Raw genomic sequence first — 14,118 nt, 5'->3', positions numbered from 1 at the left:
TCCGAAAAGCTGTCCCAAAGCTGCCCCCGGCGCTCACCTTAAAGATGGTATCTGTTCTTCTGATGCTTGCTTTAAAAAACTACTCCCTAATTTCTGTAATATAGGCAGAAGACCTTCCCAGATTTCTTTCCAAATAAGAATTAATTTAGAACTTTAATCTATGTTTTTTGGGTGGTGGTATTTTATGAGATTATTTAGGGTGAAAGGAGTGTTTTAATTTGAGCTCCTTTGCTGTTAGTTTGTTAGTCAAATGCATTTATGCCCTTGGTACTAATATGCATGATTGCTTATGATATTTTAATCATAAAATAGCATAAAGAACCTGATTATATAAAAGCCCTAATAGACATAGAGCATTTTTGAGGGATGAAGGAGTTTTATTAAAAAATAGAAGAAAAATTATTATAAAAGTGGTTATTGGGTTAACGTTTGCTTGCTGTGTTTTTGCTTTTAGTGTGCTAAGGCTGTGCTATGGAAACCATTGCTAATATAGTTATAGATCTAGAAAAATAAGAGCTTAGCCCCAGTATTGTAACAATGAAATAGTTGTTAATTATTAGCCAGGAGTGCTAGGCAGAGGCCGCCTTATTAGAGCCACAGAGTCTGTATGGGGTAAAACTTTTAGATAAATTTAACTGACAACTTTTGCAGAAGAATTGATGTTCGTATTAACAGGGTCATATTTTTATTATGTTGTGACATGCTGTCCTGTTGCCCTATGAGACTGTAACTCTTCTGTTAAGGTCACCACAGAAACAGAAAACAGGCTTACATTCACCTGACTTAACATAAAATGTTAATAAGCCCTAAGGCCAAAAGATAATGTGTAAAGATTTATTATAGAAACAAAATGCAGAAAGCATCTTGTTCTTCCTTAAGGACAAACTGATGTAATGTAAACTAACCCTGTATAGACATGAGGGAGCATCTTGTATCCTGGATACACTCTGAGTGAGGGTATAAAAACTGTTGTCAAAAAATACAGACAGACTTGGCCCTATCAAGGCTAGTCTCAGGTGTCTTCTATCTCTCGCCGACGCCATTCATCCTGAGGGTACCCCCTGGATCCTGCCGAGGCTGGACCCCGGCAAAAGGGGAAAGTCCCTTCCTGTGGCTAATTGCAGGTGTTCTTGCAGAGTCCTTGGAGTGTCTGCGGTTTGGCCCAGTTCAAACATTCCTGATTCCACCTGTTGAGGCCGAGGCCTACGTCCATCTCCTTGATGGACTTTCAGCTCTGTTTAAAACCCCTTGTCACAGTGACTCCATTTTATTTCTCATTTTACAATACGTTGCTTATTTCTGCACAAAGATAAGCTGGAAGGACACAGCCAAGTGAATAAACGTGGGGTGAAAAGGGCTGGAGAAATTAAGGGTAGAAATGAGATACTTGAGCCCCCCTCAATGTTTACTACTCCAAAAATAAAACCAAGGCACTCACACCAGGGCTTGGCTGCTGGCTTCTCGTGGGTAGCGGGGCAAGGACAGCCCTCCCACAGCAATGAGTTATCCGGCCAGAGGTGAGCACAGGGTCGCTGCTGACAGCCCCTGGCTTAGGCTTTAGGGCAGAGAAGGCACTAAGCTATCTAAAGGTGAAAGTCGCTCAGTCCCCGCGGACTCTTTGCGACCCCATGGCCTGTAGCCCCCCAGGCTCTCTGTCCATGGGATTCTCAGGCAAGGATACTGGAGTGGGCTGCCTCTTCCTTCTCCAGCGGGTCTTCTTCCCCACCCAGGGATCGGACCTGGGTCTTCCACGGTGCGGGCGGATTCTTCACAGTCTGAGCCCTTAGGAACGCCCCCAGCTCTCCGAGGTTTCCAAACGGAACCTGTCATGTTTCAGACGAGGCTGGCATTTTCCCCACTGCGGTCACCCGCGCCCTGTCCGCCCTCCAAGGCTGCGCCGGGCGCAGGCCAGGGTCCCTCGGTGCTTGGTTCACACGGGCCTCTGTGCACCCGGCGGAGCGCGCCTGGCTCCGCGCAGAGACTCAAGCCCAGGTGCCCGGGCGGCGCACCTCGGAACCAAGTCTCAGCCCGTGCGCCCCGCGAAGACCGCGGGCTCGCCCGCTGAAGGGCTCCGGAGGGCCGGGCCTTCGCTCCACCCGCGCCTGCGGCCCCGGGTAGCGTTCCCCGTACTGGGGCCAGACCGGACCCGCGGCGCACCTGGCGCCCGGCTCGCCCCTCCCTCTCGGCCCTGCCCCACCCGTGCGGCACCGCCCTTCGGTCCGGCCCTCCCTCTAGGCCAGCCCTCCGGTCCGGTTCGGTCCGGCCCGGGCGCCCCTCCGGCTGGGCCCCGCCCGTCCCTCCCCTCCCTACTCGGTCCGGCCCTCCCACTCCGTCCCTCCCTCCGGTCCGGCCCGACCCGCCCCTCTCGCTCGGCCTCACCCCTCCCGCTCGGCCCCGGCCCTCCGGCTCGGCCACCGCCCCATCCGCTCGGCCCGCCCTCCGGTTCGGCCCGGTCCGGCCCGCCCGTCCCTCCCGCCGCGGTATTTGGGCCCGGCGCCTCTGTCCCAGTCCAGCCCCCTCAGGGAGCCCTTGGTACGTGTGGGGAGGTTGGGGCCGCGAGACCGGCCTGCGCGCGAGGCGGGCGGCGGACGGCGGGCGGGGCCGCGCGTCGGACTGGGTTTCCTTTCGCATCAGGCGGCCGCTGCGGGGGTGAAGACGCGGTGAATGTGTCGGCTCCGCCGCGGGACAGGGGGACCGGAGGACCCTCATGGGGGCGGCGCCCAGCCTCCCCGGGCCCCGCTCGCCAGGTGACCCTGGGCGAGGGCCAGGCGTTGGGAACCCGGGGGACCCGGGTGGAGGCCGGAAGCCGGACAGGAGCCGGCCATAGTGCCCAGGCGGACCCGGCGCCCAGCGGTCTCCCGCCCACCGCGCGGCTTGCGCTCAGGGTCCCTCAGGCCTAAGAGGATAATCATGAGGACTATTTCCGAGCTTGTTACGGCTGTTTTTATTTTCATTAGAGGAGCTGCCGGCGAAAGAGTCCGAGAGTAGGCATCATCAGGGCAAGAGGGCCTGGGAGAAACTTTAGTCGCACCTGGGTACTAGATAAGTTGGCACTTGAGTTACTTTCTTCCCTTCTCTCCTCACACCACCCCCCCGCCCCCATAAAGCTCTAGTTTGAGGGAGAGAAAAAAAGAGTATGGGAAATGAACCTTCACGTGCTGCCAGGACTAATGAGCTGCTGGGGGAGGCCGGGTCCTGCTGGCACCTTGGCTTCTGGACCAAAGGTACCTGCCACGCTGTGTGCTTGCCTGCTGGTGTGCTTGTAGGACCGCGGCGGACAGGGCGTGTGCAAAGTAACCCTTGGATTGAGGTCCCTGTGAACAGGAAGGGCTGTGGTTATCAGTGTTCTGGGGCGTGGCATGTCTAGGACTCCCCACAACTGGTGACTAACTGCACCCTCCGCGTTATACCACCCCAGAGAAAGGTCACGGTTTTAGTCCTACTTGGCCATGTAAACTAAGTATTTAGAACCACATGAGGCCAATTTCAGTCCAGAGTGTTGTATTATTACAACTCCGCTTCTGGCCTGATAACTCCAGCCAGTAGCAAGAAGGAAATGAGAGTAAATGGAACCCCTGTTCTTTTCTGTTTGCACGAAGAGCAGGCTACACCACACAAAGGGCTTGTCGTCAGACCCCCGGGAAGGCCACATACCTTTACCGCCAAGCTTTCTGGACCTGAGACGAGACCTGGACATCAGAAGAAGGAGAACTGTGTACAGTGCTGTTCACCATTTATTGAACACCGACTGTGGGCCAGGTGTCAGTCGATGTAATCCCCTCAGTAAATCTATAGAGTAGAAGGAACCATCCCGATGACACATTAGATCTCTCACACACATACACACACACACACACCCACCCATAAACATACACACACACATACACATACACACACACACACCCATAAGCACACACACACACATACACACATACATACACACATGTACGCGCACACACACACCCATACACACACACACAACCATACACAGACATACACACACATAAACACACACCCATAAACATACACACACACACACACAACACACATACACACAGACACACACACGACACAACACACATACACATACACACACACATACACACACACCCATACACATACACAAACACACACACACAGATACACACACATACACATACACACACCCATACACACACACCCATACACACACATACACATATACACACACATACACACACCCATACACAAACACACATACACACACACACAGATATACATACATACATACACACACACACACACACACACACAGACCAAGCGAGGACAACAGAGGAGCCACGACTCCAGGAAACCAGATTTATGGGGAATTAAGGCACCTTTAAGCCACCATGAGGGCTTCCCTAGTGGCGCTAGTGGTAAAGAACCCGCCTGCAAATCCATGGACTGAGGGGCCAGGTAGGCTGTAGTTCATGGAGTCACAATAGAGTTGGACACGACTTAGCTATTAACCAACAAATTGGATTTAAAGATGGAAGACAATGTGTGTGGGGGGAGTGTTTCCTCTCCTCTATGATCTTCCTGGCTGGTCTAGTAATTCAATTGACCTAAGACAAATCAATGGCAGAAAACCAACCCCACTGAATTTTGTGCGTATAGGAACCTCAAAGATACAAGACTCAAGAAGGGACAAGGCAGGTGGCTTTGTGTGTGTGAAGATTTGACAAATCAAGGGGGTTTTGCTTGGGCAGCAAGTTCGTGGAGTGACAGGGTTTGCTGGTGTCTTGAACAGCCTTTTCAGCCTTCTGTTTCCCTTTTTGGACGTAAAGATGTCTCTCTACCTCCTGGTCCAGGGAGGGTATTTGCACATGGAGATTTATTTTCAGCTTTCAGGGGGAACAGAAGAAGGGCAGAGTATACACTTTGCAACAGCTGTTTCTCAAGTCTCCTTAATTCAGAGCAGTCACTGTGCTACAGTGGAGTGTTGTGGGGTGAGCTGCCCTGCACCCCATCAGGAGCACAGATTACCTGGTGCCTCCCCGTCCTCATGCAGGGAGCTGATGCAGGGCCTGGAGGGGGGCTGCCAGCCTGCAGGCCCTGCGACTTGGGGCCCTTTCCTCGGGCTCACCTGCTCTCTTTTCCCAGGACAGTGTCTATCACGGACGCGGCTTTCTGGTGAAGAGCTGGGGTCTCTCAGCTCTCATCCCTTCCCACCACACACAGAAAGGCCCTGAACGCTCATGCACCCCCGCCCAACGCCACAGTGTCCTGTTCTGGACCAGACGCCCTCCGTGACGGGGCTGTGACCTCCGAGGCCGGGCCCTGCAGGTGGACCTGGGCACGTCCCAAGGCCCTTGTCCCGATCGGGTGACAGGGCCTGGGCCTGGGTCAGCAGGGGAAACCCCGAGGACACCGAGTTTTGTGCGTGTACCTGTTTGCTCATCAAAGCAGAGCATTGGTGCTCACAACAGAACAGATGAGACGCGGTCGACCTGTGGCCTGAATTTAAGTGACACTGGTTTTAAATCCATCCTTTCAGACTCGCCACCATGGATGCGCTGTCAGAAGCCAACGGCACCTTTGCCTTGACCCTTCTGAAAAAGCTGGGTGAAGACAACTCGAAAAATGTGTTTATCTCACCCCTAAGCATCTCCTCTGCCCTGGCCATGGTCCTCATGGGGGCCAGGGGCAACACCGCAGCCCAGATGTCCCAGGTAAGTTCGGGAAGCTGGTTCTGGGTGGCGACAGATGCTGTTTCTTTGGCTAGTGAGCCGGTGTCCGCGATCCGAATCCCAGAGGCCTTGCTCGACAGACAAGCCTCGCTCCCCATCTGCCCCATCCCTGGGCCTGCCGTCCAGTGTCTCTCTGGCTGGTGGCCTGGGGCTCCTGACTGCGCAGCACCCGTTTCCAGCAGGACAGGCTTGAATGAGCAAGCGTTCATCGAGCCTCTGCTTGGACCCGCTGCCCAAGGCCCTGCTGGCCGAGGCCCGTCCTGCCGAGACGCCCAGAGCCAGCCCCAGGCGGGCTGCACGGGGTGTGGACGTCAGCTCCTGGGCCACAGTGGCGGCGGGGTGCTGACCTCTGTCCCCGTGGGGGTCACAGCCCTCCCTCATGGGGGTGCCCTTACCCCTCCCAGGGCCGGGGGTCCAGAGGGTCTCCAGGTTTAAGAGTCCTGATCCCCCTCCTTGAGCCTAGACCTTGAGTTTGACCTCTGCCCTAAGGCCATCACTTTCAGGGTCCTCTGCCATCTGAAGAGGCTGGGAGTGAGAAGCATTTGCACTCTCCACCCAGCAAGTGTTAGGACGCAAATACGGGGGAGCTCCCGTGCAGTCGTGTCTGGCGCTTTGAGACCCGTGGACTCTAGCCCTCCAGGCGCCTTGTCCATGGGATTCTCCAGAGAGAACACGGGTGTGGGTTGCCATGTCCTCCTCCAGGGGATCTTCCCGGCCCAGGGATCGAACCCGCAAGTCTTGAGTCTCCTGCACCAGCAGGTGGATCATTTACCACTGCGCCACCTGGGAGACGCACGTGTTCCCTTTAAGTTCTGCCTGAAAAGGGAGCAGTCCCCTCTGGTGCTCGTCACTGACTCCCCTCCCGCTTCCCAGGCTCTGAAGGGGCCGCCCTCTCTGGGCACCTCCTGTGCAGGTTCTGATTCCGGGGGGAGGGCCGGCCTTCCCGCCCTGGACGGGCGTCTCTCCAGGGCTCCTGCCCAAGCTCCTCTCCTCAAGCAGTGGCGTCCCCCGGACCTATGACCTTGGCCGTTAGCTGGGTGCAAAGCACGTGCCAGGCTTAGTTTCGAGTTACGGCGGAATCGGGCGGATTGGTTGTCTGGACCTTCTCTGTGACTCCCGTCAAACCGCCGACGACCGGGAATGACCTGGTCCGGGCCTGAGACTCTGCGTCCTGGCCACACAGTTCCCGCTGGGCTCCTGTAATCCAGGAGCGGCCCCAATCTCGCGAGGAGCTCTCCTCTGTGTGACCGCTCTCCCGCATTGTCACGAGGACCCAGCAGGATGGCTGGGCATCTCTGCACCCTGGCAAAGGGGCAAAACAGCGAACGTGGAGTTGCCAGGCCTTTATGAAGGCCCGGGCCTGAAAGAGGCACTTCTCCTGTGTCCCGCTGGTCAGAGCCTGTCCCGACCCAGTCCAGACCCGAAGCCGTGGCCTGTTTGTGCAGAGACGGGAGGCCTGTCCGCCGGCCCTGTCTGCAGGCAGACCGCAAGCTCAGGGCACTGGGTTCACCGAGGGGCACTTCTGTGCCCGCCGTCACTGTCTGACCCCCACGGGAGGCAGGCTGGGGGGCTCCCAGAGGCATTCTGCCTTTATTTGGGTGAGTCTTGCTTTAAGCTGTGGTGAGGATCAGTACGGTTCCTAGGCTGACTTCAGTTTGGTGTTCATTTCCTGTAGTCAGGGCGTACTGCAGTTGTGGGTTTTTATGTGTTTTTGATCAGACCCTTTCTCTAAGCACGAGCAGTGGCGGAGGTGAAGATGTCCACCAGGGTTTTCAGAACCTTCTCAGCGAAGTTAACAGGACCGGCACACAGTACTTGCTCAGAACCGCCAACAGGCTCTTTGGAGAGAAGACTTACGATTTCCTCTCGGTAAGTCATACTCCCGTTTTCCCGAAGCAGATAGAGACCGAGGTCGTGAGGAGGCGGGAGCTGGGCCTTGTGGTGCAGCTGAGGCCCTATGGGCTGAGACCCACACGGTGGGCGGGGAGTGGGACTCCAGTCATGACCTCACGCTTCCTGGAACCGATCGGTCATTGCCTGTAAGAGGAGGCATTGTTCACATGTGACAGCATTGTTCACATGTTCGTGAAGCTTCGATGAGATGAATGTCAGAGAACTAACACGGATCATACCACAGTTGCAGATGAGTTGGCCCAAACAAAGAAGTGATCAAAAAGAATATTTCTGATGTTGTTTTTCACATGTTAGAAGATTTTTGTGCATTGTGAGACTTGTTCAATTTTTTTATACATGTAAATATTTTGATTATTTTTTCCTATGCAGAATTTTTTTTACAGTGTTTGTCTTTTTTACTCTGGTTCTATTTAATTACACTGCTTTCATGATTTAAAAAATTTTTTAGTAAACAGCTCAGTAATCTTTGAGTGTGTCCTTATTCAATAAAAATGCAGACAAAGCCAGAGTCCTCCCAAACTCTCTTCACGCCCTGGCCTCCCACGCCCAGTATAAGGGCTTGTCCCCTGTGCATAGAGAAAGTCTTTCCATCTCACGACATGTGTGTCTGTTTCTGTTCAGTCGCTGAGCCGTGTCCGACTCTTTCTGACCCCGTGGACTGCAGCAGGCCAGGCTCCTCTGTCCTCTACTGTGTCCCAGAGTTTGCTCAGACTCATGTCCATTGAGTTGGTGATGCCACCCAACCATCTCATCCTCTGTCTTCCCCTTCTCCTTTTGCCTTCATCTTTCCCAGCATCAGGGTCTTTTCCAATGAGTCGGCTCTTGGCATCAGGTGGCCACAGTGTGGGAGCTTCAGCCTCACCAACAGCGTGTGTCCGCCCCACCCTTTCCCACGGTGGTGGGCAGCGTCCTCAGGGTGGCTGTACTGAGATGCAGCCGCCAGCCCCCCGGGTGGGCGTGGGGTGGGGCCAGCCCGGGCCGAGCCAGCAGGGACCGTGTGTGTGTGTGTGGATCTGTCCTGTGCGTACCTGCTACTCCAGACGGACTTTGGAAGGAAGGGACAGAGGGAGGCTCTCAGATCTCAGTGAATTCTGCATCATTCCCGCCCCGACGGCTGCAGCCCTTCCCGTCGTCCTCAGGAAGGGTAGCAGGTGCGCACGTCCACCCTCTGCTCAGCACTGCGGGTGCTGAGCCTTTAACATCCTGATTGTTCATGAGACTGAGCAGCTTTTCATGTCGATCAAGCGTTTGTATCTTTTCTGAAAATTGCCTGTTTATATGTCCTTTGTGTAGTTTTACTTCTGTGCTTTATGTCTTTTTTTTTTAATGAGTTTTTTGTATGTTTAGGATAGTGATCTTGTTCTGTTATGTGATTTTTTTTCATTGTTTTTCACACTTGTTTCAGACCTAAATTAACTGTTTTAAAACAGGTGGTGTAAAGTGCATGTAGTCAGCATGAGGTCAAACATCCGTAAAGATTTGCAGCACGGTGTGCGTTTATTTTACAACCTGGTTTACTTGTTTTTATCAGTCTTAGCTACATGCTAGTTTGGTGTCACTTTTTTTTTTTTAGTTCTACCAGTTTATTGCTACCAACCCGTCTCCCTCCACCCTCATGTATGCATGCTCAGGCATGTAACCCCGTGGACGCAGCCCGCCAGGCTCCTCTGTCTGTGGACTTTTCCAGGCGAGAATACTGGAGTGGGTTGCCATCTCATTCTCCTGTTATTGTTATCTTTGTATGAGAGTTAGATATATAGAAAACAAAATTTCCAATAAACACAAAAAATTGGCAAATTTTCCTTAACTTCCTTCCTTTTCTGATGGATATTTGAAGAAAAGCATTGATATTTAAAACGTTATTATGATATGGAATGTAAAATCAAAAGATGAGAAATATTTGTCAGTTATTTCACAGTGATCGAGGATTCAAACAACCCAATACCAATCGCAGTGTATAATTAGATATTCCTTTAATTTGTTTTTTGACTGGTCATTGCTTACTAAGCAGTAATTTGAGAAGCAGAGACTTCTTTTCAGATGTGCTTAAAAGCTCTTGAAATCACCAAGGGTCTGATGAGGTATCGGCTTGTAGGTGACCACTTTGCTTCCTGACTATGCCTTAGACTGAGAGACTGCCATCTTTCTCCAAAGCCCCGATGAAGAAGTGGAGCAGTAGGCCGGCAGAGCCTGAATGACGTGAGCGTTCTATGAAATGAGGCACCTGGACCAGGAGATAGAGGGTCCACGGTGTGCGGAGAGCTCAGCCACGTGACATCAGACAGAGCCAGCTTCTCCTGGTCCTCAGAGCGCCTCTGAGACGTAGCTACTGCTGCGTCCTTGCTTCCAGGGGGCACGGAAGCCAGAGAGACGCAGCAACCTTGCCAGGGTCACCCGGGAGTGAAGCCCGGAACTTGTGCTGCCGGCACTGTTGCCACAGGGCCTCTCCTCAGTGGCTGTGTTGCTGTTTAGTGGCTAAGTTGTGTCTGACTCTTTGCGACCCCATGGACTGTAGCCCACCAGGCTCCTCTGTCCATGGGATTGTCCAGGCAAGAATACTTGAGTGGGTTGCCATTTCCTTCTCCAGGGGATCTTCCTCACGCAGTGATCAAACCCACATCTCCAACATTGGCAGGCGGATTCTTTACCACTGTGCCACCTGGGAAGCCTGTGATTTTACTGTCATTTATTCAATGTAGCTGAAAACTGACACACCGGATTGAAGGTTAATTCCTCACACTCGTTTGTACATTCCACAAGGAACCATCCAATGATCAGTGTTGAGGTTTGGCGCCGTGAAGAAGTGAGCTGTTGGCGTGGTCTGTTTCAGTAGCCATGTGATTCTGTCACTCTGTCTCTCCTAGTCTTTCAGAGATGCCTGCCGCATATTCTACCAAGCAGAGATGGAAGAGCTGGACTTTGTCAGCGCTACGGAGGAGTCCAGGAAGCACATAAACACCTGGGTAGCCGAAAAGACAGAAGGTGAGGACATGTCAGTACTTCTGTTTGCATAGTATTTGAATCAGTCTTATTACCCATCAGATCTTTCCCAAGACCAGCAAATGTCAACAGGAATGGATTTTTTCTATGAATAACTGTAACTTTCAAAATGCACTCCTGAAATGTAATCAGGAATCAATTTCTCTAGCTTTCCCCCCTCCTCATCAGTATTTGGTGCACCTTTTCTAGAGCAAACACACTTTGATTTTTTGCTGGTGCAGTAATGTTCATATAGTCTGCCTTCTCACAAAGGGCGGAAGGGAAACTCTGGATGCGGGCTCCACCCCCCTGCCTGTCCAGCGGAGCTCACGCTCTGCGGGTCGCTGAGCATCACTGCAGGACACTCGGTCAAGCCCCGGTCCACCTGCGGTTCTTCGTTCTCGTGCTCGCCACGCTGGCTTCGACCTCTCCCCTTCAGGACAGTCCCCTCACGTTGTAGACCGAAGATTCCTTTTTCTGTCACTGTGAATTATCCTTCCCTTATGATTTCTTCATTGTATGTGTTTTATGCAACTCAATGTATCTTTGTGAGTAGAGATTTTAAGGTTTTGGTCGCTGATTTGGCTTTAGGGGCCAGGCTGCCTGTACGGGTTTCCCTGGTGGGTCCGATGGTAAAGAATCCACCTGACAATGCAGGAGAGGCGGGTTGGATCCCTGGGTCAGAAAGATCCCTGGAGAAGGAAATGGCAACCTGCTCCAGTATACTTACTTCCCCGGGGAATCTGATGGACGCAGGAGCCTGGTGGGCTGCAGTCCATGGGGTCACAGAGAGTTGGACACAGCCTAGCGAGTGAGCAGATGACTCGCTGTCCATGGTTGTCTGGGGGACAGTGAGCCCTCTGGTCAGTGCCTGACTCCTCCAGGGGACGGGCCAGTAAATACTGTGCCCAGCACCTCCCCCAGGGAACCCTGCTAGCTCACTGGCTCTTTAATTCTGCTTTGCAGGTAAAATTAGAGACTTGCTCTCTGCAAATTCAGTTGACCCCATGACTCGTCTGGTTCTCGTGAATGCCATCTACTTCAAAGGAAACTGGGCTGAACAATTTAACAAGGAGCACACCATGGAAAGGCCATTCAAAGTCAGCAAGGTGAACAAGAATGTTTCATCGTAAGGAAAGAGGTTCCTGAAAATGGTCCTTGGGGTCCCCTTGGTTTACAGAGTGTGCGAGCAGGCTGACCTCAAGAAACCTGTGCCTCTTGTGGCCGTGGTGGCCCAGATGTGGATCCGGGCAAACCCTGGCTTCCTCTCTCCCTGCTCCTCATCTGCTGTATCCTTAGTGGCGGTCCATGCCGCGGGTGTTCCGTCTTGTATCACACATCCCCTGGGGCTGCTCATGGGTCTCTGGGCCTCCTAGAATTCCCGAGATCCAGGTCAATCTCCAGACCGTGGCTATGAAGCTCCGTGGGCCAGGATCCTACCGTCCGTCCCCATCCCGTCAGTAGCTACCAGCACAGACGCCTTTCTCTACAGGGCCGTCCAGAAGCCTCCTAGCGGTCTCCCCAGCCCGGGTTCTGGTTCCTGTGTCCCTCCTCTGAGCTCTCGCAGAGCCTGGGGCCTCTCCCAGTGGCTCTGATCTCCCAGAGCCCCTCGGGCCCGGGTGCAGGACCAGGGAGGTTACTTGGAAGTTTTCCTGATGACCCAGGCTGGGCTGAGCGTGGCGGGGTAGGAAGCACAAGTCAGACTGTATTGTATGTTCATTAATTGCATGTGTTTATTCTCGGCCGTGCTGGCTCTCCTGGCCGCAGCCTCTCCTGCAGCTGCCGTGGCGGAGGCCCTCTGGGCTCCGTGCTGGGGCTCCTTCCACTGGCGCTTCTCTTGGGGCCGAGCTCGGGCTCCAGGCCCGTGACCTCAGGAGCTGCGGTCCCAGGCTCTCAGCCCAGGCTCAGTAGCTGTGGCCTGAGGGCTTAGAGCCCCAGGGCTGCGGGGTCTTCCCAGACCAGGGATGGAGCCCGTGTCTCCTGCATTGGAAGGTGGATTATTTACCCCAAGCCACCAGGGAAGCCCTGATGTCTTTAACATAGAGCCAACATGGTTGGTTCATGGGTCAGCTGTGGGGTGGGGGGACAGGGGCCCAGGACACTCCAGGGTTGACTGGGGAGGAGTGGTGTCGCCATGAGCAGAGATGGGAAAGTATAGATGGAGCAGGTGTGGGGGGAACCGAGCCGCCAGTGTGGAAGCCGACACGAGGCTCCTTTGCATCCAGATGCAGATGTCAGGTAGGCAGGAGCCGGGGAGAGGTCCTGCTGGGAATGTCCGTGCGGAGCCCTCCTGGGTCAGCAGGAGAAGAGAAGCCTGAGGCCTGAGCGCTGGGAACCCGGGGGTGGGAGCTGGAGCCGTGCAGATAGCTGACGACGCGGAGCTGGGCTGGGTCTGGAAGACAAGACAGAGTGTGCGCAGGTGACCGGCTCTGATGAGTCGTCCAGAGTGTCCACGGGTCTCGTTTCCACATGTGGTTTATCCCTTTCCTTTATAGACCGTGGAGAAACCTGTGCAAATGATGTTTAAGAAGTCCACCTTTAAAATGACCTACATTGAAGAGATAAGCACCCAGATCCTGGTGCTTCCGTACGTCGGCCAAGAGCTGAACATGGTCATCCTGCTGCCCAGTGAAAGCACCGACTTGAACTCGGTAACCGGGCATCCTCGGCCCCGGGGCCCGGGGTCTCGTCAGGATCCCTGCTGGTCACTGGGCTCCTGGAAATCGTGTGCAGCCGGCAGGCCGCCCCGGGCCCGCAGGGCGCAGAGTGTGGGTCACAGGGCCGTGCCCGGGGCAGCGCTGCTGCAGACCCTGAGATCTTCTACCTTCTCCTCCAGGTGGAGAAAGCCCTGACCTACGAGAAATTCGTTGCCTGGACGAAGCCGGATGTGCTGGCCGAGGAGGAGGTGGAGGTGTTCTTGCCCCGGTTCATGCTGGAGGAGAATTACGACATGGAGGGTGTCCTCAGAGACCTGGGCATGACCGACGCGTTCGATGCGGCCTGCGCCGACTTCACCGGGATGTCGTCCGGGCGAGGCCTGCACCTGTCCAAGGTCGTGCACAAGTCCTTCGTGGAGGTCATCGAGGAGGGCACGGAGGCCGCGGCCGCCACGGGGGCCGTGGTCGTGATGCTCTGCCTGCGGATCGTGCCCCGGTTCTGTGCAGACCGGCCCTTCCTCTTCTTCATCCAGCACGGCAAGACAGGGGCCATCCTGTTCTGCGGCCGCTTCTGCTCGCCATGACGGGGTGCTGGTGGCGCCCCGGTGCTCCTCACCGCTCTCCCCGATGTCTGGAAGAGCTGAAACCCCAGTGACCTTGGAGAAGGTCCACAAATAAAGGGCTGATGGAGACCGCCTGTGTGTGTGTGTGTGTGCCTGTGTGGTCTCGTGTCCCGCGCCTTCTCGGAGCTGCAGCCACCATCGGAGGCGGGCGCTCGGTGGTCATGCAGGCAGGGAGCACGGCTGCCTGCTCTCTGGGCCCGCCCTCCACCGGCCCCGTCCAGGCCCTCGGGGAGA

At 54.5% G+C, this 14,118-nt stretch overlaps 1 protein-coding gene across 1 annotated transcript; it reads left to right on the top strand.

The window, feature by feature from the left end:
- The first annotated feature begins 2,374 nt into the window (after positions 1 to 2,374).
- On the top strand, positions 2,375 to 13,953 carry LOC122429733 (serpin B6). The gene is made up of 7 exons (XM_043450321.1): positions 2,375 to 2,532; positions 5,519 to 5,693; positions 7,431 to 7,580; positions 10,490 to 10,607; positions 11,571 to 11,713; positions 13,100 to 13,255; positions 13,441 to 13,953. Exons 2-7 carry the CDS (start codon positions 5,529 to 5,531, stop codon positions 13,843 to 13,845), a joined length of 1,137 nt encoding a protein of 378 aa, XP_043306256.1. The 5' UTR covers positions 2,375 to 2,532; positions 5,519 to 5,528; the 3' UTR covers positions 13,846 to 13,953.
- Positions 13,954 to 14,118: the final 165 nt, after the last annotated feature.

The sequence above is a fragment of the Cervus canadensis genome, chromosome 28 (genome assembly GCF_019320065.1).
Source record: "Cervus canadensis isolate Bull #8, Minnesota chromosome 28, ASM1932006v1, whole genome shotgun sequence".
NCBI classification, from domain to species: Eukaryota; Metazoa; Chordata; class Mammalia; order Artiodactyla; family Cervidae; genus Cervus; species Cervus canadensis.
Note: the sequence above shows the minus strand (reverse complement) of the source record. Positions and strands in the feature narration are given on the sequence as shown.